The sequence below is a fragment of the Cavenderia fasciculata genome (genome assembly GCF_000203815.1).
Source record: "Cavenderia fasciculata unplaced genomic scaffold Scf_Dfasci-G-o-80e12.f1-5, whole genome shotgun sequence".
NCBI classification, from domain to species: domain Eukaryota; phylum Evosea; class Eumycetozoa; order Acytosteliales; family Cavenderiaceae; genus Cavenderia; species Cavenderia fasciculata.
This window is the reverse complement of record NW_004457735.1, coordinates 1,415,059-1,443,040: the sequence shown is the minus strand read 5'-3', so window position 1 is coordinate 1,443,040 and position 27,982 is coordinate 1,415,059. Positions and strand designations below refer to the sequence as shown.

Here is a 27,982-nt window from a genome sequence, read left to right as displayed (position 1 = left end):
ATTTATTTATATTTTAATTTATTCATCAACATTAACATCAGAAACTTCTTCTTCAGGATCATCTTCTTCAGTACGTTTCTTTCTTTTGGTTGGTCTTCTAGATGATGGTTTTTCTTCTTGGTTATTGTTGTTTGAACGACGTTTAGAGACTGATGTTGGTTGAACTACTTCCTCTTCATCTTCTTCATCGTCTGATGATTCTGATGTTTCTACAATTGGTTTCATGAGATTTCTTCCTTGGACGGTTTTGGAGATGCTCTGGGCATAGTTACCAGTCTTGCAGGTGGGACACTTGTATTGGTGATAGTTTGGATTCTCTTTCATCTTTTCTAAAAATTCTTCAGTGATTGAATCGCAACCAGCGTGTGTCCAACGATCACAATAGACACATTGTACGATTGGTTTCTTTTCACCACTGCTCTTGATGATCTTTCTACAGACTGTACAGTATTTCTTGTCTTGCACCTTTGGTGTGCAAACTTCGCACACTGTATAGTTGGCATTCCACTTTGAGCTCGAAGATGGACCTGCCGATCTAGATCCACAATGAATACAATGTACACATTGACTGCATTTCCAACCACCAGTAGGTGGAGCATCCAATTTTGGTGAACAACAAAATGTATGATATCCTTTATCACAAACATCACAAAACATCATTTTATCTTCATGTACTCCTTCATTACATACTTCACAAAGTTTACAATCCTAAAAAAATAAATAAAATAAAATAAATAAATATACTTTTTTTCTTTTTTCTTTTTCTATTATCTATTTCCTTTTTTTACTTACAATACATTTCCAATTACCATTTCTTTTAATAGTATCAATAGCTAATTGATTTAATTGAAGACATTTTCCATGATATACACGATGACAACCGATACAAGAAAAAGTTTGATCTTTGTTATCGGAGCTTCCACATGTTTCACAACGTTTTTCAGCACCTGGTTGTGGTGGATTGATGACGGTTGGTTGAGGTTGTTGTTGTTGTGGAGGTGGTTGTGGTTGAACGGGAGCAGGTTCTTCTGGTAGTTCTATAGTATTGAGATCGATAGGAGCGAGCATATCAATTGCGTCTTGGATTTGCTTTTTGTATTCTATAATGTCGGCATCAAAACGGACACGATCATCTGCAGCCTTGGTGTGGTATGGCTTCTTTTCGTCGTCTGTCAACACTCTCCATTTCTGACCCAACACTTTTGAAATGTCTGCCAAAGATAGTTCTGGTTGTGCTCTCTTTTCCGTTTCTCTATTGTCATTGAGGTAGTGGAAAAAGGCTGTCACATTGGTCTTTGGCTTTGTTATTTTCTCTTTGATTTCATCTATTTGTTTCTGACGCATCTGTTTGGCAATCTCCATCTTCTTTTCGTCCTTTATTCTTGTTTGCTCTCTCTTTTGCTTCTCCTCTTCGTGACTGGCAATATCATGTTGTTTCTGTAGAAAAGAGTGACGTTGATTTGCCAACTTTTGTGTATTGTTTAGCATTTGTCTCTTTTCAACCAATGAATATCCATCCCATGCATCCGATACATCAACATACCAACTACCAATTACTTGAATTGTTTTTGTATGAAGATCAAACTAAATTGAAAACAACAAAAGTTAGTTTAAATATAAATCAAACTATTTATATTTTGTTACATACATAATAAGGATATCTTTCTTGTCTTTCCAACAAGAACCACATATTAAAATCAGAGGCATTCTTTTCTCTTGCTCTTTTTTCTTCAGATGATGCACCCATAAACACCAATGGCATTGCACCTGGAGTACCTTGTAGTTGTAATTGTGGAGGTACTATAGTAGTTTGTTGGTGTGGTGTATTGGTGATTTGTGTAGATGAGGGTTGTTGATGTAACTGTTGTTGTTGCTGTTGTTGAAGTGCGGCTGCAGCAGCGACAGCTTGTTGAGCTTGTTGTTGTTGTAGATGCTGTTGTTGTATGATTTGTTGTTGTTGGGCAACTGCTTGAGCCTGTTGTTGTTGTGCAAATAGTTGTTGCATGTGTTGAACTTGCATGATTTGTGCTTGTATCTGTTGCAACTGTTGAGGTTGTCCTTGTAACTGTAGCTGTTGTGAGTGTAGATTTGCGAGTTGCATCATTAGTTGTTGTTGGTATTGTTGTAGTTGAGCTGGTGCCAGTTGTTGGATAGATGCGACTTGTTGCTGTTGTTGTTGTAGTTGCTGTAGTTGTTGTGTGTATTGTCTACGTGTAGACATGACAGGTGTCGATGCTGCCATCATCAGAGGCAACGATGTCTCTGTAGCCATCGATCTAGGTGCTACTACAGGACAGGTATGTCCCTTTTTAAGTTGCCCGCATTTGCTACAAAAGTATGTTCCTCCCGTAGCTTCAGCGTCCATCGCTGCTGCTGCTGCTGCTGCCGCCGCCGCCGCTGCTGCATTTGCTGCTGCTAGATTGTTGTTATTATTATTATTCATCATCAAACTCTAATAGTCGAGACGATAAGATATATATTTGTACAATCTAAGTTGAACAACAACTAAATGAGGTATCTTCATTGAGTGTGTGAGGTGGAGAAAGGTGAGTTTTTTAAATTTGAGAACTTCGGTTTCGCTGAAACTATTTCGATGCATTACTTTGGAAATTAATACAATTTTATCTTGGTCTTTACTGAGAGTGATGGTCGCTTGACAACTTTTCATTATCATTAATATATTTGTATATATTAACTATTCACAACTTATCTATAAATAAAGATTTTAAAAAGGAATCTGTATATACAACCACAACTAAATAAAACAAACAACTATCATGATTCAAATAGAAGATGACCCAGAGATTAACCTTACTATCCCTCTCAAACCATTGATGGAAGAGATATCATGTCCTATTTGTACGATGACTATTATATTCCTTACCCTACCTCATCATTACTAATCAATATTGACTCTTTGTATTTAGGTTTTTGTAATATAAAAGAAGCATCAATGACTCAATGTGGACACAACTTTTGTAGTAAATGTATATTTGAATGTGTAAATCGTAACAAAAAGTGTCCTTGTTGTAATGCTCCAACTACAAAAGAATCAATCGTTAGAAATCATCAATTGGATAAGATCATTTCAATCATTGACAAGGAAAAGGAAGATGCTTCCAAAAACTATTTTAACAATTTGATTGCAAACAGTCAGAACCAACAACATAATAACAATCGTCCCAACAACCATGAACAAAAATTGTCACCTATTCAAGATCTATTTAGTGTATGTATGCTACAGATAACATTCACAGTTGACATTTTACTTATACTTTTTATTTCTTTTAGAAATATATTAAAACTTCTTTAATGGCATATGATGAATTTTATAATCAATTGGAATTAAAATGCAAGGAGGGTAGGGATAGATTGGAGCAAGAGAAAAATGCTATATTATTAAAACACAAAGGCGATGATTTGATATTACAACAAACAAAAGAGGAATATCGTTATTCCTTGGAGAAATTGGAAAAGAGTAATCAACAAACTATAGATCTTTTATTAAAATCATTTGAAGAGTATGAAACTAAAGTTTGGTAGTTAAACAAAATAATATTAATATTAATATATTTATTTATTTATTTATTTTAGTCATTTAAAATCGGTGGCAGTTACACCAAACTTTGTAAATATTCAAACTTCAATAATCATTCCAGACAAAGATATTACTATAGAACATATTTCACTCAAGCCTTCTGCAACAATTTATGATGTCAAACAGATTCTAGTGGAAAAGTTGAATCAAAGAGGAGGAGACTATACATTTATCAAATTTAATGATAATTGTAAATTTGTTGCCCAAACTCCCATGGCAATGGGTGCAAATTATATATCATTGGACGATGAAAGCAAACCACTGTCAATGTGCAACCTACCACAGGGATCAAAAATTATAGTTCAACCCGGAGGTATTTCAGTTCAAGGAGATATTCCAAAGGAATGTTTTTCAACCTCTTACAAACCAGGTGATACAATGGATTATTATAGATGTAATGATTGTGCTTATAATTGTAAGAAAAGAAAAGAAAAAAGAAAAAAGAAAAAAGAAAAAAAATAATTAACCAAATAATATTTCTTTTTTTAGGGATTTGTAAACCATGTGCAGATTATTGTCATAAAGGACATAACAAAATAATCTATTTACCAAATCATAAAGCATCTTTTGCTTGTTGTTATGATCAAAGACATAACAAATGTAAAATAGCCAAAAATTAAAAAAAAGAACAAAGATGTTTTCTTTTTTTTATTTTTATTCAACGTTTGATTTTTTCCAAATGGATCATTTAATCTTTATGATTAATTGTTTGTACAAATAAAAATCTCTATTATCACATTTTTGATAGATCTTTGGAAATAAATAAATAATTATTTAGGGATTTTTACAACTCTAGCTGCAACTGCAGCTGCAAACTGAGGTGACGATGTGTCGAGCTGTGGATCGGTTGTAGTAGATTGTTGATGGGTTCTTTTACCCAAAGCAGATGATGGTTTGAGAGTTTGTGCTCTTCCTCCACTTCCACTATGAGAATATGATTCACTATCGTTTGCCAAAGCTTCCACATTGAATCTTTCATAATTTTTTTCTCCCATATCTCTATTATTATTATCTCTATTATTATTAAAGTGGCTATAAGCACCTTGTCGATTGGTTTGATTTTGGTGTGATGGATATGGATGATAAGATGGTCTACCATTACCATTGTTATTATTACCATTATTATGTCTATTATTATGATTATTATTACGATTAAAATTATTATTTCTTCTTCTATCATTTCTAGATTCATTTGGGATATTCCATATCTTTAGACAATCTTCTTTAATTTTTACATGATCACCTATTTGTAAAGTATTGTCTCCAAAGCATAAGAATAAATGGTTAAAAGCTTCAATTTGGATTTCGCATAAACTAGAGAAAAATAATATTAATTAATATTTTTGAATAAATCTATTTCTAATTTTTTTCAAATGATTCGACATACTCTTTAGTTGTTTTATAAACATATTGTTTAAATTGATCATCAGCATAATCGACAATCTTTGTTACATTTTCTCCTTTGTTTAATTTTTCGTTTACCACATGTAAATAATCAATAATGTTTTGATTTCTTGCCATCTTTTTTTTGGCAACAACATATCTAAAATAAATAAAAAGTAAGTATGATTGATTTTCTATTTCTATTTTCTATTTCTATTTCTATTTTCTATTTTCTATTTTCTATTTCTTTTTACCTTTCAGAATTTAAAGGTCTACTTGTATAAGGTTTAATAATTGAAAATGAATCAAATTGTAGATAGACTAAATACATTAGACCAATTGTAAATGGATTGAATGTATCGAAAATCTTGCAAACAAAGTTACCTCCTTCACCAAGTGTTTCAAACATCATGAGGAATTGACAAAGAATGAGATGTTGAAGAAGGAATTCCTGGTTGTTTTCATTGCCATCGGTACTCACACCACCATCTGCCATAAAGAGATCCAATCGTTTTCCATCTGTACGTTTCAAGACTAGATTTGAAAAATGCTTAATATTTTTACTCTTTAAAACATCGCCATCATTGTCGGCACCATAATCAATCATAAAGTTCCAATTGGTGTCAGCTGGATTGACATAGTTTCTCGAATGTTCTCGAAACACACGTCCGGGACTCGCTGGATTGGCTGTGAATTTAATGTGACTATCATCTGTAAAGTTGTCCAATTTCCAATCGCAATCACCTTCCAATGTAAACCCAAATCCTCTTGCTCCACCTTCCTTTACCTTTCTATACAACAAATATTCTGTAAACCCTCCAGGACCTGCACAAACATCTGCAAAGTATATCTTTTTTCCTGGCTACAAACAAAAAATAAAAGAAATGATAGTTAATAAACAAAACAAAAAAAAACAAATGATTTTAATTTTAGGTACCATTGAAACTTGAGCAAGTTGATCTAAATTTGCCATTTTAAGAGCAGCTCTATTTTGGAAAATAGCACCTTTGATATCTTCATATGGATTGGCTCTTGAACGAGCTCTAATAAATATATTTCTGTCGACAGTGTCCAATACATTTTTCTGTTCTTCCAATCTAGCAATCAATTCTGGAGGACATATTTGATTGCCACGTTCAGGGATGACAAATGCATCAGATACTTGTAATTGGTAGTCGAGGTCATCGACTGATTGAACATCGAGTATTCTTTGTTTTTCTATTTCCCATTGATCACCATTGACTGCACGTATCCAAACAACTTGTTGATCAGCTGGGAATATTTTTGTTTCTAAACCATGTATTTCATCTGCCGTGTAATCTGGTTTGGGTATCTCACCCAATGTTGGTTGTGCAGCACCAATACCTCCCTTTCCTACTCTTTGTATTGCTTCAATTGGATTCACAATACCATCATTATCTTTACCCAAACCTTGTCCTTCTTTATATCCAAATTTTGCCTAAAACGAGGAGAGAGAGATTAAAATTGTTAGTAATATATTCTCTTCAATTATAATTAAATTATAATTATTACATACCAACATATTTGAACCAAATGTAGGTTTATATTGTAGTTTTTGTAGTTTTTGTTGTTGTTCAATTTCCTCTTCTTCTTCATCACTTCCACTACTTGAGCTTACGCTACTACCATCATCATCATCTTCATCGCCATCTACTCCTCCAAATTCTTGTAGTTCATTGTGTTGTTGATGTTGTTGATGTTGTTGTTGTTGTTGCTGCTGTTGATATTGTTGTGCATGTTGCTGATGATGGTTACTTTGTTGTTGTTGTTGGTAATGTGATGCTTGTTGGTTATTATTGTTGTTGGTGTAACTGTTTGTGTAATTGTTTGTGTAATTGTTTGTGTAATTGTTATTGTTACTGCTGCTGCTTGCACCGTACTCTCTCACAATATCAGCTATTCTCATATCATGTTGATTAAAGATACTATGAAAGAACTATAGTTGCGAGAAAGAGAGAGAGTTAATACAAATTTAATATGATGATATCATATGCATACATATATATATATACACTACCTTTCTAGTCCTGTCATCTTGAACTGGGGCATAGCTCATAATCTAATACTATATATATCTTGTTTATTAATTCAAACTAACTCTTTGTAATATACAAAAAAGGATAGAATAATAATAATAAATATAATAATAATAACAATAATGTCTCGTCCAATCGATGAATTAATTTAATAGGGTCCCGATTTTACGCATTTCGCTCAATTTTCTTCAACCCACCACACCACCCCCATAGTCTCATCCCAAGTCCCACTAGCCAGTAGCTTGACCTATATATATCATACTACTACTACATATTTTATATAGTCAGATCTAAATGAACGAATACATTACATACAGAGAACTAACTACAAGTTCTTGTTGTTTTCAAAGATCGAAAATTCAAACTTCTTGAAAATTCAACAGCACAAAGATTTGGCGCCAAATCATCAATAAATGAACTTGTGAAAGTAGAGGATCGAACCAACTCAAACAGATATCAATCAAACCAATCTAACAATCTAATCTACAATCATATCATATTGTATTGTATTGTACTATTAGAAATACATCAACCCACTCTCTCTCTCTCTCTCTCTCACTCTACAAGTTAACAATAGATCAGATAGAGATAGATACAATCAACAAGAATGACAGTAGCTACAGAAAGTAGTAGTAGTAGTACGACAGTAACTGCATCTCCAGATGTAGATATGTCAACTACGACAATAACTGATGAAGTGGTGGTAGTTGTGGCACCTTCTTCCACTACACCAGCAACAGCAGCAGCAGCAGCAGCTGTTGTATCATCATCGACAAATGGTATCACAACCACCACCACCTCCTCCAACTCTGCAGCAGTTGCAGTTGCAACAACTGCACCGAAAAAGAAACGTACTGAGGGTAGATACGCAACGATGAAGTTGTTGCACAAGGATATGTCAATCTCTCAATCCCGTCCTATGGACTCTAAGACCTTTTTAATTGGAAAGTATGTATAATAGACAAGACATGTATGATAGTAACAATGTGTATAAACAAACAAACTAACAAACAAACAAACTTTGGTATATTTGTAGGGATCAAACAGCTTGTCATGTTGTTATTAATCGAGTTGATGTCTATGACAAACACTGTGAAATCATTTATCATGAAGATTGCAAGTTGTTTATGCTCCATCCATTGGTACCGATCAGATCGTTGGATTCGATTAGAATCAATGCTATCCCAATATTCAAGATTGAAGTACTCAAAGACCAAGACATCATCACTGTTGGATTCAGATCATTCAAGATATGTTTTAATGAAACCATACCCATTGGAACTACACTACCCGACTCTTACTATGATCAACCAATCCTCAAACAATTCTATCCAATCTTAAACCAACAGGTTTACTCCAATGCCAACATGGTCAACTCCAACTCCAACTCCAACAACATGGTAGTAGTCCAAAATCTTAAATCAAATAACAACAAGATTGGTGCACAAAATGGTATGTCGTCATCATCATCATCGGCATCAGACAAGGTAAAAGAAAAGTTGGAAGAATTAATTGAGAAACCAGCTCAACCCATACGAAGAGTATTCAAGGTAAAGACTAGAAGTCCGTTTACAGATGCAACTGCACCAAAGAATCCTTCATCGATTCTAGTTGCTGTTTCAAAGGAGAGCAGTGATGAAGAGAGTAGTAGTAGTAGTGAGGATGAATCATCCTCCTCTTCGGATCACAAAATGAGAAATGCACAAACTAGTTTGTCCAAATCAGTCAATACTACTGCACCTGCTGCTGGTGCTGTTGCCACTAAACCCAAAAAGCAGGTTGACAAGAACAAGAAATGTCCAGTTGAAAAGATTCAAGTGGATATGTCAGAGGTATCAATTACAGAGCAAGAAAAAGAGGAAGAGGAAAACAACAAAAAGAAGAAGGACAACAAACAACAACAAACCAAAAAGACCTCAACTACAACAACTACAAAACAAACCAGTAATGAACCAACCACACCAACTCGCAAGGGATCATTGGTTGTTGGACGTCGTCTTGAACCTACATCATCGAAACGTGAACAAAAAAAGGTTACCAATCTTTTAACCGAAATTACCAAAGCAAAAGATACTCCATCGAAAAAGTCAACAACTAGCAAATCCAACAAAAAAGATAAAGACAATGAAAGTGATCTTGAACCAGTCATCAAAATCACTTCAACAGAACAACAAACTTCTACTTCTTCTAAAAAGAAACCAACACCAAAAGAAAAGAAACAAGTTGTTGAAAAACAAGTCGTTGTTGGAGAATCATCATCATCAGAGGAAGAAAAAGAAGTATCAAAAAAGAAACAAGTTGAACCAACAGTTAAAATAACAACTGGAAAGAGTGTTTCAGAACTTATCAACAAAAACAGTGTTGGTAAACTAATGGAATCATTGGATGCTTTGGGAGATGACTTGGATTATGACTTGTTGCTAACACCCACATTGATAAGTAAACTATCACCAAAACAAAAATCAATCTTGGAGGCAATCGCTAAATTGGAGAAATATCTCAGACCGGACAATACTATTTTGGTGTATATGTTTAAGACTCTTCCACCACGAGGTGACTTTGCAAACGACAATGATTTCATGGTCTACTATAAATTGATCGATCATCCAATCAGCATCAATGTCATCAAGAACAAGTTGGTTGGTAATCGATATGCCAATCTTCCACAGGATGTATTCAACGACTTTGAACTATTGGCCAACAACTCTTACAATTATCTTGGTCCATGTGTTGTATCTCAAGAAGCCACCTTGATATTTAAACTATTTGCCGAATATTTGGTTGGTGACAAGTTGTTTAGTGGAGTTGACAAACGATTGAAAAAGGTTGATCAAAGATTAAAAGATATTGCAAAGGAAATAGAAAAATTACCAGAGGAAGAGGAAGAAGAGGAAGAAGAGGAAGAGGAAGAGGAAAAACTAGTCAGAATTAAAAGAGTAATTCCAACAAAAAATAATACACCAAAAAAAGAATAAAAAGAAACAAAAGAAACCAGTTGAAACTGACAGTAGTAGTGAAGAGGAAGAAGAAGAAGAAGAAGAAGAAGAAAAAAAGGTGGAAAAGAAATCCATTGAAAAGAAATCACCTACTTCAACAAAGAAAGTGTCTAAAAAAGAAGAAGATTCAAGTAGCGAGGATGAAGATGAAGATGAAGAAGAAGAAGAAGTGGAAATTGAACAACCAAAAAAGAAATCGACATCTCCAACAACAAAGAATAATGTTTCTAAAGAAGAGGATTCTTCAAGTAGCGAGGATGAAGATGATGAAGAAGAAGAGGAAGAGGAAAAAGAAGAAGACGAAAAAAAAGAAAAAGATCAAGAAGAGGAAGATGAAGATGTTGAAATGGGTGAAGATGAAGAGGATGATGACCAAGATGATCAAGAAGTTGATAAGTTGTTAAATGCAGAGGTAGAAGAAGATGACGATGTTGAAGTTGGAGATGACGACGATGATGATGACTAGTCAATCCAATTACCATTACCATTGCCATTTAATTTCCATCCATCCATCCATCCATCCATCCATGCCATTCACTCTGCTTTCTTTCTATCTCAGTGGCCAGCCAAAACAAAACACACTAACATAAATCATATAAATTAATACTCTCAGAGAAAAAGAAAAAAAAAGACAAAGATACAATACATTAACATTAACATTAACATTATTAAATAAACCAAACTAAACCAAACCAAACAAATAAACATATTATTTTCCACCATTATAATTATAATTTTAAAAAAAAATTTACAACACGATCATCTTCTTTCGTCTTTTTCATCGTTTCTGCACTGAAATTGTTAATTTAACAACATTTAGATTTCATAGTTGTATAAGTTGTAATAGTAATAGTAATAGGTTAGTCGTCATTGTTATTATTATTATTATTACGATTATTAAACAACAATGTATAATCTATTTAAAAGTAGTGGTGGTCAATCATTGATGAGATCATTGATCAATCAAAGTAATTTGATCAAATCATCGACTACATCGACTACATCTACATCAACATCTACATCAATTAGATCATATTCAATAGACTCAAACAATACAATAAAACCACCACCATCATCATTCAAATATAATAACAATAACAATAATAATAATAGCAATAATAATAATAATCAAAGTAAACCAAAAAAGATGGTACCCGAATGGAAAGAAAAACAACGTATTGAAAGAAAGAAATCACAACGTGTTCATAGAGAATCAACAGAAGGTCGTCACTCTAGACAGATAGATAACAACATACACTATTTATTGGATTTCAGTAGCTTTGAAACAATTATACACCTTAAATCACATCCAATTGCTGATCTTTTAAAAGGTGATGATGTTGAAAAGTAAGAAAGATGAAGCAAAAAGAAATGATACATTTGGTATACATAAATATATATTAACAAGTTTGTATTTGTGTATGTTTTTAGTCAAATTGGATTATACGTTAGACATGTAATTGATAGAGGAACACTTGAAAAGGATTTATCTAAATTGGTTAGAAGTAGATTTGATGGTATTCCCGAAGAAAGTATCCGGGTGTATTTACAATACTTGGAGGATTTTATGATGTCGAGACGATCAGAACTCGATTGGACAGAGGGATTGGCATGCAATTTGGTGCAGGCACATTTGATAAGAGGCCATTTAGAGTTGGCAGAGAACTTGTTTGACCGTTTCAGAAGCGTGTCGTCTTTCCACTGCATTCTAATGTACCACGTGCGAAACAAACGTCCTCTTTTGGCACTGGAATACCTCGATCAAAAGATGACCGTCATTCCAACCTATGGCACTAGTAACCTGTGCTCACAGTTTATATCCGAGATGATGGGACCGTACCTCAAGACATGGTCCAATAACTTGTACCTCAAGAATGTGACGTCGATGGCACTCGAGTACCAAAAGGACCTCGAAGAGGCACATTACAGGGACATGAACAATGAGATATCGGGTGGTGGCGCAGTCGACCATTTTGTCATGGAACTCAACGCATCGCGGTCGCGCGGACCCGAGACGATTGCCGCACTCGTCATCTACAACCAGTTGGGTATGAACCAGGACCTGCTCAACTCGCTCGAGCACTCGATTGGCGCCACGTTTAGAGATGTGTTGGTGCTCAACAAGATCATCAACCTCATCATTGTCTTTTACCTGCAGATGGACCGTTACGAGATGGCGCTCAAGTGGTTCGCCCGCCGTCTCGACTATGGCCTGACGCCCGACCACTTTTCAATCTACTTTTTCCTCCATTACCACCAGGCACTCGGCCAAGAGGGATCGGAGCTCGGCAAGTTTTGGAACAACTCGCGCTTTGACCGTCTCTTTAGCAAGCGTCTCGACGACATTGTGTTGCGCGACTTTAATAAGAACTTCCTCACCAACATGACTCACAACCTCGAGTTCCACGAGCCTGGTGAGACCATGATGACTCCAATCCAGCCCTTCACGCAAGAGGATAGCATGTTGTCCAACTTTATCAACATTAGTAATACTGATGGTGTTTTGCAGGTGCTCCGTGGTATGTTTGCACAGGGCAAGCTTCCATCAGGCACACTACTCCACCAGTCATCGCTACTCCTCTTCCAACTACACCAAAGAGGTTTCCTCGACTTTTTGGACGCCATGCCAAAGGAAGCTAGATCAATGATCTTTACATCGTCGTTTTACTCGATGTTGCTAAAGCGTAACCTCAACATTGGTGTTGCATACTTGCGTAATGAGAGCCCACTGCTCTATGCATCCAACCCCATGATACTCAACGATATTATCGTCGGGTTGTCTAGGTGCCACCAAATGGATCTCGTCATCACTATGATGTCCAAGATGATTCAACACCAGATCTACATATTTGACTGGGCCACTGCCAGTGTGTGCATGGAGCTCATCACACTCGACCTCTATCCAGAACAACTTTTGCTCGATCTCGAAGTCAGCTACTTGCGCAGTCCATCACCCATCCACTCGCACATTAAAAACTGTCATCTCAACAACATGGTCAATACTGATCGCTGCCAAGAAGCACTCATCTACCTCAAGAGCATATCCATCAAGGACATGAACACCTATATGATTGCACTCAAACTATACAAGAAAATCAAATCAAACGACCCATCTGAAACCTTTGACTCGATGTCCATGACCCAATTCATCTCAAAGCACCTCGTCCATCCAATCGACGAACGTTATCTACACCACTCTATGATCCTCTTTTACACTGGCAACAACATGGCCTATCTCGCCAAACAATACTATCAAGAAAACTATGCATTCTTTAGCATTGGATCCAACCTCGATATTCACATGATGCAAGAACTCATCAATGAGGTGCTTGTCGGTGACAACCAAGCCTGCTCTGATATTTTCAAGTGTGTTCCAAAACGTGAACGTTACCCACACGAGCTCCTTGTCCGCATGAGAGCCATCTCTGATGAATTACCTCACGACGAAGAACTCAAACGCATCCTAAATAGATCTTGGGCATTTGTTACAAAACCAAAATTCCTATCACCATCGACCATTGAATTCTTGGACAAAAATATAGTTTCATCTTTGGATACTTTTCATAAATGGGCTTAACAAAACAAAAAATAGAAAAAAAATAAACATTTAGATATATTAATAAGTTAAACAAACAATATATATTATATTATATTATATATTTATTTAATTTATTATTTCCAAAAAGTATTTGGTGTAACATCTCTTGAATAACGTCTAAATGTTTTATCCATTAAATCATCTGATTTTGTTCTAGTACAATGATGAAGTAATGAATAATCACCACATTGATTTAATGGTTTTTGGATTGGAACTGGAGACAGATTGAATAATAATATTTGTGGAGATTCTAGAGTTTCTGCCATTCTTGCATGATACCCTCCTTGTCCATCTTCATCGTCATCATCATCGTCATCGTCATCATCCTCTTCAGATGAATCCAAATGTAATCTTTTATACTCTTTTTGATATCCATCTTTGGTTAAAAACAAGTAGGTTTGAGTACCACGATGATCATCATCATCATTGTTGGCAATAATGATTGGATCAACTTCACCACTACTACTTCCACTTGAAGATGAACTAAATGATTGTTGAGAATATAAACTATCTCCAGTTGAACTTTTACTTAATGATGATACATTTGATATTGAATTATTATTATTTTTATCTATTATTATACTATTATTGTCTTGACGAGGTGAACAATATTCTATTTCTACATCTTTAAATACTTGAGTTATTAAATTATTATTATTATTATTATTATTATTATTATTATTATTATTATTATTATTATTATTTACACTATTTACATTTTCTATATTACTATTATTATTATTATTACTATCTATATTATTACTAAAATCTTTAACAGCTAATAAAAGTTGATCTGTTACTGATAATAAATTACTATTTTGTAGTTTGTTGGAAATTAAATGCCTGTTTTCCAATATCCATTTTAAAATCTCATCACAAGATTGATTTAAACCATCAAGTGTTTTAATCAACTCTATATAAATTTGATCAGACTCTTGATTTAAAGATGGATCATTTTTGTTGGAATCTAAATTAAAACTACCATCTTTTTGGACTATATTATCTATATTATTATTATCTTTTTGTTGATCCAATAATAATTTTCCATCTTGTCCCAAACCTTTACAACCTTTTAATCTTTCAATTATCATTTCAATACTATTATTATCCAAGCTTTGTTGATTATTATTATTACTTAGTTTTACAGCCTTTCTAAAAGTTTTTCTACTATCTCTATCTTTTGTTGGGGTGGTTGTTAGAGTTGGATATTGTGTTGAATTATTCTTATTGTATTGCTCTATCAATTCTTTAACTGATCTTCTACTTGGTCTATAAGCACTTACATGAGGTGTCGTAAATGAAGAAGAAGCGGATGAGGAGGAAGAGGATGTTGCAATGGAGGAGTTTTGTTGATTATTATTATTATTATTATTATTATTATTATTATTATTATTATTATTATTATTATTATTATTATTATTATTATTATTATTATTATTATTATTATTATTATTATTATTATTATTATTATTATTATTATTATTATTATTATTATTATTATTATTATTACCTTGATACGTCTCTTCAATAACCTCTACCACCTTTTTTTGATTTGATTCCAAACCAAGCCTGGCGGTGCTATAACGTTGGTGGCTACTACTCCCATTACTATTATTATTATTATTATTATTTAAAAATTCCTCGCTACCGTCTTGGAAATTGTCCCTATGTAATGATTTAAGGTCGATCCCTGGTGTTTTGAATAATTTATGGAGAGTGTTGAAATCCATTGGATCATAGTCTAAATTTGGATTTACCTAATAGTATGTTGTATGAATGAATTCATTACAATCAAGATGAGATGAGAGATTATGATGATGATTAAAGTAAATGATATTAGCTCGTGCGCGATGTGATAGGATGAGAAAAGAAAGAAAGAATAAAAAAAGGTATAAAGTGTATAATCACACTTACACTCGGGGTTAATCTCAAAGACAATTTCCTCTGCAAAACGTTATCGATATTCTTTCCAATAGTGCCACTACAAGATAGAAGGGACGGGACAGAGAGAGAGAGAGAGAGAAGGAGAGTAGTTAGTAAAACTTGAAATTTTGGTGGGTAGAAATGTAGAGGTGTAACATCATCATCATCATCATGCCATGCATCATCATCATCATCTTTCATCCTCATTGTATGAATGGGATGGGGCGTGGTTGGGTTGAACCCACCCCATTTCACCCCCACACATATATCACCACACATATCTTTCTTGATCAATCAATGGAATGAAAAAGTTTCCACTTTGTTCCACTCCACTCATCAATCTAATCTTTCAATGTGTGTGAGTGGGAGGGGTGTGCACATTTTGGTGATGGTTTAACATAACTACTACTACTACTATCAAATCTCTACCTACATTCCAATAGAAACTAATTGATCGTAAATAAAGTCTCTCTGTGACATTGAAGAGGCACGAAGAGAGTATTCTCGGCTAACAGTAGACTTGGTTCGGAGAAAGAGGGTGTAGGTTTCATGTGTTTTTAGTGACAAATCTCTAATTGGTATGACTACAAGGATAATAAAGGGGGTTAACAATGAATATTATAATAATAAATAAAGGATTGAACTGTAACAACATACCATTGACAGGGAACATACTCTCTTTTTTCTTTCTAAGAGTAATGAAAAGTGGATGGATTTCCAACCATCTTCGTGCAAATTTTATCTTTCCTTTTTTGTATACATGTCCTTGATATAAAATTAACTCTATACTAACCTAAATAGAATGGGGTAAGTAGGTGTTAGGGTTTTGGTTTGGTTTGACCAAAGGGTGTTCAACATACAGGTGATGGAGATTCAATTGGATTCTTTACAATATCACCTAGATATTCTAATAATTGTTGTCTTTCTGTTTTTGAATCCATATATAAATGAAATCCTCCTCTAAATAAATAAAATTAAGGTATTAATATTATAGATAGTCATCCTTTAGTTGGAAATATTTGTAAGTTTACAAACATACGAATTTGGATCTTTTGTTCTAATTGTGATATGAGTTGGTTCTATTGAACTTGGTATTGGTGTTATTAAAACAACAAAAGGGATTGCCTTTAACTTTTTACCCTTTCTACTAAATATTAATTCACGTCTTTCATAGTCTAACAATAGAATGAATGTACTGAGTTGTTTTTTGTTTCTAATATAAACACTGAAACAGTAGGGAGTGGACAGCTGAGTTCTCATTGGTTCAATGACACCTCCACTATGACTTATCATTTCGTTTATTCTCTTTATATCGCTATTTACATAGATATTGTCATCGTGTTGATCCCAGTCTCTATTTACATCTTGAATTCCAGTAGTGTGTGGGTGTAGCAATTCATCCAACAATAATGTTGTCGTAGTAGTACCACCATTACCATTTACTATCGTCGTCGATACTTTTACCAATGTTGATGTCTTTGGTTCTACTTTATGTTGTAATTGTTGTTGTTGTTGAACTAATAATAGTTGCGTATGTAATTGTTGTTGTTTATTTAAATCTTCATCTCCTCCTTCCCCTTTTCCAACAACTATAGTATTACTAGAAGATGATAATGAAGTAGACGATGAAGAAGCGGAGGATGAGGATGAAGATATACATAAATCATCCTCCATATTATATTCTTTTTCTCTTTCTCTCTCTTTTTTTTAAAAATAAATACTCTCTTAATATATTAAAATACTGTACATATAAATAACTATTAATGATTATTGGTTATTATTATTATTATTATTTGAACTCGTTTACATCTCTCCTTTCTGTCTATTTCTTGTATTGTTTAAAAGTTGAGATGGGTCAGAGGGGGTAAGGTGAGGGTTCTCCCAATTTAATTTAATGAGACAATGCAATTTTAGATTTTAATTGGGTCCGAAAAATAAATCTTAAAAAAAATCTTTTTTTAGAATCGATTGGATGCAAAGCGGCACATCCACACAAGATGGATATCTTTCTATTTATTAGAGGTGGTGGTAGATGAAGAGGTGGTGTTGGGAATGAAATGTTTTAGATTCCCAAATGGATCCAATGGTGTAGGTTTTGGTTGTTGATGTACTTTTGTGTTGTTGGTGGTGGGTGATATAGATGTCCCTGCTCCTACACTTTGTTTGGTCGCTTGTGTGGCGGCTGTAGCTGTAGTGGCAGTGGTCGGTAATGATGATGATGATGATGAAGATTGGAGTAAAGGGGAAAGTTGTAGGGATTCTAAACCATATAATGCCTCGGTGGATGTCATTCCAGCAGTGTTTGCTGTTAAAAGATCATAATCCAATAGATTACCATTAGATGTTGATGTCGTTGTTTGCCTCGATGATGATTTACCAAAAATTGGATCAAATTCCATTGTATTACTATTATTATAATTGTTTTTACTATTACTGTTATTATTATTATTACTATTTTTATTGCTTGAAGTAATGGTTGGACTGGTATTTACAGGTGAAATATTAAATAAATCATCAATTAAATCTCTACTTTGATTGCTATTATTATTCTTGTTGCTATTATTACTCAAATCCATTAAAATATCGTTATTATTATTGTTATTATTATTACTCTTTGTATTTACTGATAATCCTCCAAACATATTACCATTTGGTTTGTTTTTACTATTACTGTTATTATTATTATTATTATTATTATTATTATTATTATTATTATTATTATTATTATTATTATTTTCTTCATTCCCTAAATTGAATATATCTCTATATGAATCGTCAACAAGCTTGTTATTATTATTAGTCGTATTATTTTGGTTTGTATTATCATTTGTAACACTATGTGATTGTTGTTGCTGTTGTTGTGGTTGTTGTTGTTGTTCGATTGGTTTTGGTATTTCAATTCCCAACAACTTTAATATATTTTTAGATTTTTCTCTAATCTTTATCTGTAATGAATCTACCAGTGTCTTTATATTGTTGTTGTATTGTTGATAGAATGGAATGGCAATAGTGGCAACATTTTCAATAAGAGATTCTATTAAATTCAATGATTTTAATTTCATTTGCCAATGTTTGTGTTTTAATCGATTGTATAAAAGTTGAAGAATCAAATCCATATTGATATTTGGTTGTTGAACGTATCTTAGAAACTTTGCAATCGATGTTGTCGATAAACTAACAGATTGTGAATCACCAAGAGTATTTGAAATAAATTTAAATTCTCCAAAACTAATAGTACAGAATGGTTATTAATAAGTAAAGAAGAGGACGCGAATAATAATAATAATAATAATAAATATAATCTTAATTACATACTCTTGATATAATTGATCGAAATCATCTTCTGCTGTTGCTACGGCGGTATCACCATTATCAAATGTTGGTAATCCTGTAAGTGCCAGACTATTATTGTTTCCATTGTTATTATTATTATTATTGTCTTGAGTTGATACCATTAAATGTGAACCATCACGAACTGGAACAGATGGGATTGAAACTGAAATGTCAGACAACATTGGTGAACCAAAGTTAGACAAGACCACCTTTTTAGGATGATGTTGATGATGGTCTTGAAAAGATGCTGCAATCTTGGTTGTGATGTTTGCAATCTTATCAATTTTAGTTGGTGGAGGGGCAGGTGCATTTGTCATGCTTCCATTACCACCAAATCCAATACTACTATGATGTGAATGATGTACTCTTTGACTAGTTGCACCACCGCCATTACCACTACCACCACTTCTACTCTCCATTCTAATCATCGACGTTGATTGTTGTTCATCATCACCAGTAGTAGTGTTGTTTTGAGATAGTGATGAATAACTTGAATTTGAGTTATTGTATTGGTACAATAGATTCAATATTTCATTTGATTCTCTTCTAATTGATTGATAAAGAGTATCTCCTTTGAATTGATCTTGTGCTCCTCTAAAATCTATTTAAAATAATATATATAATGAGTTCTTTCATTCTTTCTTTTCATTCTTTCATAACATCTACATACTTGTACAATGTTGAATTTGGTCAGAACAAGTAACCAAATCTTGTCTAAATGATACATGACCTTTGAGTATCAAATGTTTAATAGCTTTTAATACTTTGAGTTTAATATTTGGTGAATCTTTCTTTAGTCTTGATAGTAGTTTCTTTAGAATGTATTGTGATTGATCTATACTCTTTAATGTTTCATCTAAATACAAAGTATAGGTGCATGTAAGTATATTAATGTATCTCTACTCGATAGATATATCATACTTTGTAGATCTAGGTATAAATAGCCTGGTGTAGGAGTATCATTATCAACCGTTGCTTTGCCAACAATCGATGTATTTGTAATGTTCTCGATGATGTTGTTTACATTGACGCTCATCTTTTTTCTACTTGAAAGTGCTTGTCGCTATTAGTTATCTTTTGTTTGGAAAAGTCGATGAAAATAAAAAGAAATCACCTCGTAGTTTTAAAAGATTTTTTTTGAATTTTTAAAAATTTCCACCCCACCATATTTTTATCATGCAAACTACAAACTTCATTACTCATCATGTCTTCTTCCAAATCAGACAAAACCAAACCAGCAGGACCTGCAAAACCCCGTCCATCAACAACAACAACAACTGAAACACCAATTGTAAATAAGACTAATACGACAACGACTACGACAACTGCTACAACGATGGATAAACCAACAGCACCAACAACAGCCAAATCAAAGACACCTGTTAAACCCGCAGCGGCACAACCACCCAACTCTATCTTAAAGTCTTCATCAAAGTCATCACCATTGTTAAAGGAAAAGGAAAAAGAGTCTACTACAACTACGATGGTAGCTCCAACAACACCAACTAAAAAGAGTACACCTGGAGTCATTACGAAATCATCATCTACAACAACGGGTCCAGCAAAAACAAAAGAAGAAGAAGAAGTAAATAAGGAATATCTTCGTCTCCTCGATCAACTGGTCCCATATTTTTGGGAGAATCCAAGAACAACTATCGATGTTCTCAACCGTGTAAGGACAAAAGGATGGCCAACCAAAGGCAATATTTTTCTAAATTTGAGAACACCTGCCCACGTTTACTTAATAATGTAAATATTAATTTCAATAATAGTTTAAGGTTTCTAATTCTAACTTTTATCACTCACTCATAGCTTTCCATATTTTTCTGTGGGTAGATGGCATCTTATTAAGGTCGGAATGACACAGGTTGTAGATAAGGAGACAAGACCTAACCAGGTGGTTAAAGATATAAAAAAGGCTTATCCAGGCACCGAGCCCTGCACCGAGCCCTCAATTATTTGTAACTTGATGTTGGATCCTTCATGTACAGAGAGAATTAATGATGCTGAAGATAGAATAAGAAAGGCTATTGGCCATGTTCTTGATATTAAAGATGCAAATAAACTAAAGCTCCCGGTTCCATCAGAATGGTGTCTTGTTTCTGATGATCGCCTCAAGCGTATTCAAAGAAAGTTGGCAAAAATACCTGATCAAGATATTTACAATTTTCATACACAGATATTCACAGGTTTGCGAAAAGAAGAAGAAGAAGAAGGAGTAAAAGAAGAACCATTGGACATAGTCAATCATATATTAAAACTAAAAGCAATCAAATAAACAATACATTTGGCCAATATTATTATTATTATAATAATAAATTAAATATTTATTGTGTTATATTAGTGTACTCTAAAACAATAACTTTAAAAAAATATTTTTTTATTTTGTATATGAAGTGATACTTTTAAAGAAGATACCATTAAATGTATGAATGAATTGGAAACCAGTGGATAGAGTGGAATGGAATGTAAATATTGATTGATGGATTAATTAAATCTTTTTACAAAGAATCATAGAGACAGTGTACTCTAATACAACTGGAATAGATGAATCAGAAGTATTGAATGCTTGGAGTAATTGTTCCCTGATTTTTGGTAATATACATTCATTGGTTTTGAGGTATTTACTATAGGCTGACCAGGTTTGGTAGTGACCAACAACTTGATCCAAAGTTACATCGACCTTGAATGTTATTTCCTTTCTTTCAACTTGACTAAATGGTGGATGGATATTAACATATTTCTCAGCAACTATCTTATTGGCTGGTGCCCAGTATTCTGCAAGTGTTTTAGTTCCCATCTAAATATATTAATAATTTATAAGTGAGATGTTTAAATAATTTAATTATAAATTATACATACAGTTTTGTTAATTTCCTCTGCATTTTCATTACCCAAGATTTTAAAGAAACCATAAGTCCAAATAATGAGTGAACCATTTGACTTTAGTAATCTTTGGCATTCCTTGTAAAACACTGGAAGGTTAAACCAATGAACAGCGGTGGCGACAGTGATTAAATCAACAGACTCGTTTTCCTTCCAATCAATATCTTCGGCTGGTGAAACACGGTATTCAACATTGGGTGCCTGGATACAGTTTTTAAATTGTCCATCTGATGGTTCAAATCCAATTACCTTGTCAAAGAATTCTGCAATTTGAACAGTTGCTAAATAAATAAATAAAGAAATAAAAGAATGGAAAGAAAGAAAGAAAGAAAAAAAGATTAATAATTATTATTCTTTTTTTTTAATTTAATATTATTTTTTTGTATGTACCTTGACCATTTCCACAAGCAACATCAAAAGCAAGTTTCTTTGGTTGTTCTTTAGTGTACTCTTTGATAATATCATACAATTCAATTGGATAGGATGGTCCTATATCGATGAAATAATAAAGAGAATAGAAAAGAAAAGAAAAGAAAAAAAAAGATTGAAAGTGGTGTTAACACAATGGTTCACCCATTGATTCATTCAGAGTGCTTAAAACAAATTCATTCATATCTGCTGCTATCTACTATTTAACCTCATCAACACATTTTATTTATTTTAATGATACATTTATTTCGTACAACTCACGACGACGCGACGGTTCTTTAAAACCGTTGTTTGATTGATTGATTGATAGATGAACTTACTGAAAGATCTGTATTGAGCACCTGCAGCTCCAAAATGATCTACAAATTGGGTAGTGGCAGCAGTAGCAGTAGCATCAGCATCGATGGATGATGATGGGGTGTGTGAAGATGTATTGTTAGTATTTGTGTTATCTGCCATCTGCTTTACTTTATTGTTTTTTTTTGTTGTTGTTGTTGGGGTTTAATTATTTGTTTTTATGATAAATTGGTTTGAGAGCAATGAAGAAGCTGCTTGACACTCGGTTTTGAAACCACCCCCCAGGTCCTGTTATCGAGATTTCATTTTTTTTTTATTTTTTAATATTTTCACCAAATTTCAAAAACACCAAATTGACAGAGAAATGCATTTTATGTGATAAAGTTTAGAGAGTAGTTTGCAAAACACCCCGCTCCCCATAAACATACATACAGACACCAATATCAATATTTGTGTTTTCTGTCTTCTTTTTACTTCTTCTTTTCTCTCTCTTTCACACATACATCACTATCACTCTATTTATTATTAGACAGACAGACAGATAACGTGAGTGTGGATATATACTCACCACCGCACAACAACAACAACAACAACTAGTACAGCAAACAACCCCCTTTGTTATTATAATATATATCTCATTTTCTACATCTCTATTCCTACACAAAACACACACACACAATATACATTAACATAATATCAACAACATAACAATAATCATCAAAAAAGAAAAAGAGAAAGAGGAAACTTAGTTTGAGTAACAATAACAATACCAACAAAACAACAAGTTAAAAAAAAGAATAATAGAAAAGCATTGTATTCATTCATTCAAGTTTCAGTTTCAGTTTCAGTTAGCAAAGAGAGTAGTACCTACAGACAGTATAGTATAGTTGTAGTTTAGTGTAGTCACTCGGTCGACTTCATATCTATCTTAAAAAGACACAAGCATGACAATGGAGATTGAATATGGTGGATCTAATTTTATAATGCAACACTTGGAAGATGGAGTTGACGAAATTCAATATAAAAGAAAAGGTGCAAAGTTGGTCAAGAACTATTACCTAGGTGAAGTACTTGGTGAAGGTATGTTCAAAAGAGACGAAAGAGAGACGATAGAGGGGAGAGAGACGACAGAGAGACGATAGAGACGATAGAGGGGATAGAGACGACATAAAAACAAAAAAAAAAAAAAAACTAAAGTGCAAACTGGCATTGGCGATCTACTAGTATAATACTTATATAAAATATTTGTTTAAATGATTCTATAGGAGCATATGGTAAAGTAAAAGATGGAATGGATACATTTACACAAAAAAGAGTTGCCATTAAAATATTAAAAAGAGCAAGACTAAAGAAGATTGCAGGAGGAGAAGCATCTGTTCTCAAAGAGATTAATATCACCAAAAAACTACATAGCAAGCATGTTATAAAGTTGATTGACCACTTTACCATTGAAGAAAAGGGTAAATTGTATATAGTCTATGAATACGTTGGTGGTGGTACACTACAGAATCTATTAGAGAGTGCTTATCTTGCCAAGTTGCCACAAGCACAGGCACAAAGCATTTTCAACCAATTGATCGTTGCCATTGAATATATACACTCTCAGAAAATATTACACCGCGACATCAAACCCGACAATATATTATTTACCAATGACGGTATCCTCAAACTAACAGACTTTGGTGTAAGCGAGGATTCTTCTCTCATCGATGACTTGGAAGTACTCTCTCGAAGTTATGGATCACCTGCATTCCAACCTCCAGAATTAACTTCCTTTCAACGTTCATTTTCTCCTTTTAAAGTTGATATCTGGGCAATGGGTGTAACTTTGTAAGTCTAAAAGGAAAAAAAATAATATAAATGAAATAGTCTAATACTTATCTCTTTTTATAGATATTTAATGACAATAGGCAAATTCCCATTCTATGGTACCAATATGTATATGTTATTTGAAAATATTTCAAAATGTAATATAGATTTTCCACCAAATATCGACAAGGATCTTTGTTCACTTATCAAGGGTATCTTGCAAATCGATCATAATCAAAGATTTACTATCGAACAAATTAAATCGCATCCGTATGTATTAGATTCAAATCAAACAGATATATATATAAATATTGTATATCTGATATTAACAATGTTATATATTTTTTTATTATTTTTAATTTTTAGATGGTGTACTAAATTAATTGAAAGTAATGAACCATTTGTACCATTATTACCAGAATCTAAATTCGATCCATTAGAGATGGCATACGGGAACTGTGGTGGAGAAGATGACGATTTAATGTTTGGTTACGAGGATAATGATAATAGTTATTCTAGCATCAATAGCAGTTGTGGATACCAAAATGTTCCTCCACAACAAATGATTATTGGCAGTTCTATTCCACTTGTACCTCCACCTACTATAAATAGCGGCAACAACAATAATAATAATAATAACAACTGTACTACTACCAATATGCAAGATCGTTCATCTGAATCATCTACTCCAACACCTTTACACTATAGCAGCAACAATAATAACCACATTAGCAGTCATTATGGTGGAAACCACCATATGAACCAAACTCACTCTGTACATTTAACTTCTTCAATCATTGAAAATTATGAACAACAAGATCTTCCAACACATCACGATGATGGTGGCCTCAAATCAATCGGGTCATCGTCTGAAACATCATTTGAACGACCTCTACCAGGAGGCGACTCACCTCCACCTCCTCTTCGTAATTCTAGTCGCAGACCAAAAATTACTTTTGAATCACCTCACAACAAAAGTAAATGTATAGTACAATAATAGAATAGAATAGAAAATAGAATAACTAATAAGAATAATAAGAATAATAAGAATCCAGTCATTTTTCACCTTCCCCTCGCCAATTCCTTCCAACTTGATCTTTTTTTTAAATCAATCAATCCAATCATTAAAGTTGAACATAATTAGTCATTACGTTCAATACATCAATGCATATTTTGTATAGTCATCGCTTTCCCTCCTCAACTCACTTATAAATATATATATATAATTCACACAACCATTCATAAAACAACAACCCCTCACAACCTTTTTTAAAATAAATATACTATTTATTAAATAATAATTAAAATATAATGAAATCCCTTCCCAGAGACAGCATGGATGGCGATCACGAAGAGGATATGAGAATGGAAGAATTGCCAAGCCAATCGCAAATCAGTGATTTTTGGTATAATGGCACTTCTGATTCAAAATTTCTGGGAAGGGAATTGAATTGCCAATAAGTGGGGTCTACGGATTCGAAAAAACCATAGAGATGTAACCTTCTTGGTCATTTTTCAAAAACATGACTGCTGGTCCTGGGTCTTTATAGTAATACACAGTGTTTATTATATCTATTGTGCAATTCTATTTAATTACAAAAATATTTGTGATGGGTTTGTTTGAGATACAGGTGGCAAACTCGCCAACCACTACATAATTGCAGTGAATGTGCGTGACAGAGCACCTCGTTACACATCCTCAGTTTCTTGGGTTTGGGAGTGGTGGGGTGTACGAGGACGGGCGTCATTTCCAAGAGACATCTAGCTATATCTATCATATGTTGTCAGCCATTGCCGGTTTGTCTAATTGAATTAATTTAGATAGTTTTGAAGTAGAAATAGTACTTGTTGTTGTTGTTGTTGTTGTTGTTGGAGCTGATGGTTTGGTGGTAGTGGTAGTAGTTGTTGATGGTGGTTGGTTGTTGGTTGTTGTTGGTAATTGAGTTGTAGGTAATTGGGTTTTATATATAAAAAAAAAAAAAAATCTTTAAAGTACACGGAATTGCCTCACCTTTTTTAACTCTCCTAACATACTTTAGAAAATCACAAAACAGAAATGCAAGAAATACCATCAGTAATACAACATTATATCTTATCAAAATTCAATACAAAGATAAAATCCCATCACCTCTATCACGTTGTAGACAAGTACGGTAACAAGGAGCGTACAAGTCACCTAGCGTTGGTTTGCAAGAGATGGTTTCAAATGTTAAAAGTGTTGGCTGCTCAATATTCAAACGGTGTATCGACAGAGGATCTGCCATTCAAGAGACGTGGTCGGCCATTCTACTACTTTACAGAGCATCTCTTTTCACAATATTTACCACTTTCATTGGCCCACGTACATACATTCACCATTGAATGTGACAGTAATGACAGAAAGATGAAATATAGCACAGACACTATACTTTCAATCATCAATGCAATGACCTCGTTGGAAAGAGTCGTATTGCGAATGGAGATTATAACATTTAATAAACCCAAACCACAAGATGAACAAGACTATGTACAGAGTATCATTGATTTGGTAGAATCAATCAATCATCATCATAATAATATCAAGATTCAAGCAAAGATGAGGTTGAGCACGAGTCGATACGACCCAGACGGAATTACGAATAACATTGGCAGATTACTGTGTAATGGGCGAGTGGAGGTTCCCGAATTAAAGTTTCGTGTTAATAACTTTATTAACTTTGGAGGTCAAGAAATAAGTAGTATTTTCGTATCGATATTCAATACAGTGGTATCGCTCAAACTAAAAAATATAAGTATTGGTGTCTCTTCCTCTTGTGAAGGAACCATTCCACTTGGTTTCAAGTTGTTCAACAAGAGTGGTGGTGGTCTTGATGGATTGGAAATTTTAAAGCTAAAAGTCCAACTTGTCAAGATTAGAGATATCAATGTCTTGTTGCAATCAAAGACAATCAAAACACTCACCATTCGATTTCAATGGCACAACGAGTTTGACCAATTTCCAAAACAAGCTTATGATCCAGACCCAGGCTCTAACGCTATATCGGCGGCAATCGAAAAAAAATTGCACATAGAAGAGTGCGATTCAGTTGATATCTACAACCAATATTCAGTATCACCATTACTAGAAGAAATGGCACAACGATTACAAGACAACACAACACTCACATCACTCACAATCAAGTATGGATATTTAATGTTTTTAGGTGGTAACAGGCGACTTGCCAAAAGATCAATTCATATGGTAAGGGATTGTTTTGCAAATGTATTATCCAACAATCAAACTTTAAAATACCTAGAATTTGAAAGAGCAGATGATTATATAGATGACAGATTCTTCCAATCCATTGCTAATAATACTACTTTGGAAACACTTAAACTTTGCTTTTTAAAAGAACCAAAACCAACATTATCAAATCAAGAAGAATACCTAAAACAAATAGTTGTCTCGATTTGTAAATCACTCTCCATCAATCGATCACTTCGATCGTTGGAAATTGGCCTGCCATTTAGGGATGATAGTGTATTTTATAAAGTAGATTTGATGGACCATTTCAAACAAATACCCAATAGAAATTGTTTGGTTGTTATGTATAAACTTAATAAAGGTAGTAAATATCTTCCCAACTCGTTCCTAGACAACGATTATTACTATGCCATTTAATGTCATGGAATCCAACACCGCACTTTTTGCGAG

General features: G+C 33.6%; 11 protein-coding genes across 11 annotated transcripts; 6 read left to right on the top strand and 5 right to left on the bottom strand.

Moving 5' to 3' along the window:
- Positions 1-18: 18 nt before the first annotated feature.
- DFA_05396 (PHD zinc finger-containing protein) lies at positions 19-2,443 on the bottom strand (the record flags this gene model as incomplete). The annotated part of the gene is made up of 3 exons (XM_004361058.1): positions 19-708; positions 793-1,584; positions 1,649-2,443. The coding sequence occupies 3 exons, from the start codon at positions 2,441-2,443 to the stop codon at positions 19-21; spliced, it is 2,277 nt and encodes a 758-aa protein (XP_004361115.1).
- A 405-nt stretch (positions 2,444-2,848) lies between these two features.
- DFA_05395 (uncharacterized protein) lies at positions 2,849-4,218 on the top strand (the record flags this gene model as incomplete). Its single annotated transcript, XM_004361057.1, has 4 exons — positions 2,849-3,229; positions 3,292-3,539; positions 3,595-4,013; positions 4,088-4,218. 4 exons carry the CDS (start codon positions 2,849-2,851, stop codon positions 4,216-4,218), a joined length of 1,179 nt encoding a protein of 392 aa, XP_004361114.1.
- Positions 4,219-4,282: 64 nt separating this feature from the next.
- DFA_05394 (D111/G-patch domain-containing protein) lies at positions 4,283-7,058 on the bottom strand (the record flags this gene model as incomplete). Its single annotated transcript, XM_004361056.1, has 7 exons — positions 4,283-4,348; positions 4,387-4,912; positions 4,986-5,141; positions 5,236-5,843; positions 5,919-6,440; positions 6,519-6,927; positions 7,015-7,058. The coding sequence occupies 7 exons, from the start codon at positions 7,056-7,058 to the stop codon at positions 4,283-4,285; spliced, it is 2,331 nt and encodes a 776-aa protein (XP_004361113.1).
- Positions 7,059-7,645: 587 nt separating this feature from the next.
- DFA_05393 (bromodomain-containing protein) lies at positions 7,646-10,500 on the top strand (the record flags this gene model as incomplete). The annotated part of the gene is made up of 3 exons (XM_004361055.1): positions 7,646-7,986; positions 8,075-9,974; positions 10,009-10,500. The coding sequence occupies 3 exons, from the start codon at positions 7,646-7,648 to the stop codon at positions 10,498-10,500; spliced, it is 2,733 nt and encodes a 910-aa protein (XP_004361112.1).
- Positions 10,501-10,941: 441 nt separating this feature from the next.
- DFA_05392 (uncharacterized protein) lies at positions 10,942-12,350 on the top strand (the record flags this gene model as incomplete). The annotated part of the gene is made up of 3 exons (XM_004361054.1): positions 10,942-11,381; positions 11,466-12,082; positions 12,160-12,350. The coding sequence occupies 3 exons, from the start codon at positions 10,942-10,944 to the stop codon at positions 12,348-12,350; spliced, it is 1,248 nt and encodes a 415-aa protein (XP_004361111.1).
- Positions 12,351-13,026: 676 nt separating this feature from the next.
- DFA_05391 (uncharacterized protein) lies at positions 13,027-13,611 on the top strand (the record flags this gene model as incomplete). The annotated part of the gene is made up of 1 exon (XM_004361053.1): positions 13,027-13,611. The coding sequence occupies one exon, from the start codon at positions 13,027-13,029 to the stop codon at positions 13,609-13,611; it is 585 nt and encodes a 194-aa protein (XP_004361110.1).
- Positions 13,612-13,706: 95 nt separating this feature from the next.
- DFA_05390 (uncharacterized protein) lies at positions 13,707-17,229 on the bottom strand (the record flags this gene model as incomplete). Its single annotated transcript, XM_004361052.1, has 6 exons — positions 13,707-15,389; positions 15,547-15,757; positions 15,989-16,139; positions 16,213-16,348; positions 16,416-16,515; positions 16,595-17,229. 6 exons carry the CDS (start codon positions 17,227-17,229, stop codon positions 13,707-13,709), a joined length of 2,916 nt encoding a protein of 971 aa, XP_004361109.1.
- Positions 17,230-17,564: 335 nt separating this feature from the next.
- DFA_05389 (uncharacterized protein) lies at positions 17,565-19,924 on the bottom strand (the record flags this gene model as incomplete). The annotated part of the gene is made up of 4 exons (XM_004361051.1): positions 17,565-18,783; positions 18,871-19,489; positions 19,559-19,744; positions 19,810-19,924. The coding sequence occupies 4 exons, from the start codon at positions 19,922-19,924 to the stop codon at positions 17,565-17,567; spliced, it is 2,139 nt and encodes a 712-aa protein (XP_004361108.1).
- Positions 19,925-20,092: 168 nt separating this feature from the next.
- DFA_05388 (uncharacterized protein) lies at positions 20,093-21,166 on the top strand (the record flags this gene model as incomplete). Its single annotated transcript, XM_004361050.1, has 2 exons — positions 20,093-20,637; positions 20,725-21,166. The coding sequence occupies 2 exons, from the start codon at positions 20,093-20,095 to the stop codon at positions 21,164-21,166; spliced, it is 987 nt and encodes a 328-aa protein (XP_004361107.1).
- A 49-nt stretch (positions 21,167-21,215) lies between these two features.
- Positions 21,216-22,662, bottom strand: DFA_05387 (uncharacterized protein; the record flags this gene model as incomplete). The annotated part of the gene is made up of 5 exons (XM_004361049.1): positions 21,216-21,250; positions 21,394-21,688; positions 21,751-22,055; positions 22,165-22,263; positions 22,524-22,662. The coding sequence occupies 5 exons, from the start codon at positions 22,660-22,662 to the stop codon at positions 21,216-21,218; spliced, it is 873 nt and encodes a 290-aa protein (XP_004361106.1).
- A 782-nt stretch (positions 22,663-23,444) lies between these two features.
- Positions 23,445-27,923, top strand: lkb1 (putative protein serine/threonine kinase; the record flags this gene model as incomplete). Its single annotated transcript, XM_004361048.1, has 6 exons — positions 23,445-23,580; positions 23,766-24,330; positions 24,394-24,579; positions 24,676-25,286; positions 26,349-27,808; positions 27,894-27,923. The coding sequence occupies 6 exons, from the start codon at positions 23,445-23,447 to the stop codon at positions 27,921-27,923; spliced, it is 2,988 nt and encodes a 995-aa protein (XP_004361105.1).
- Between the last annotated feature and the right edge of the window lie 59 nt (positions 27,924-27,982).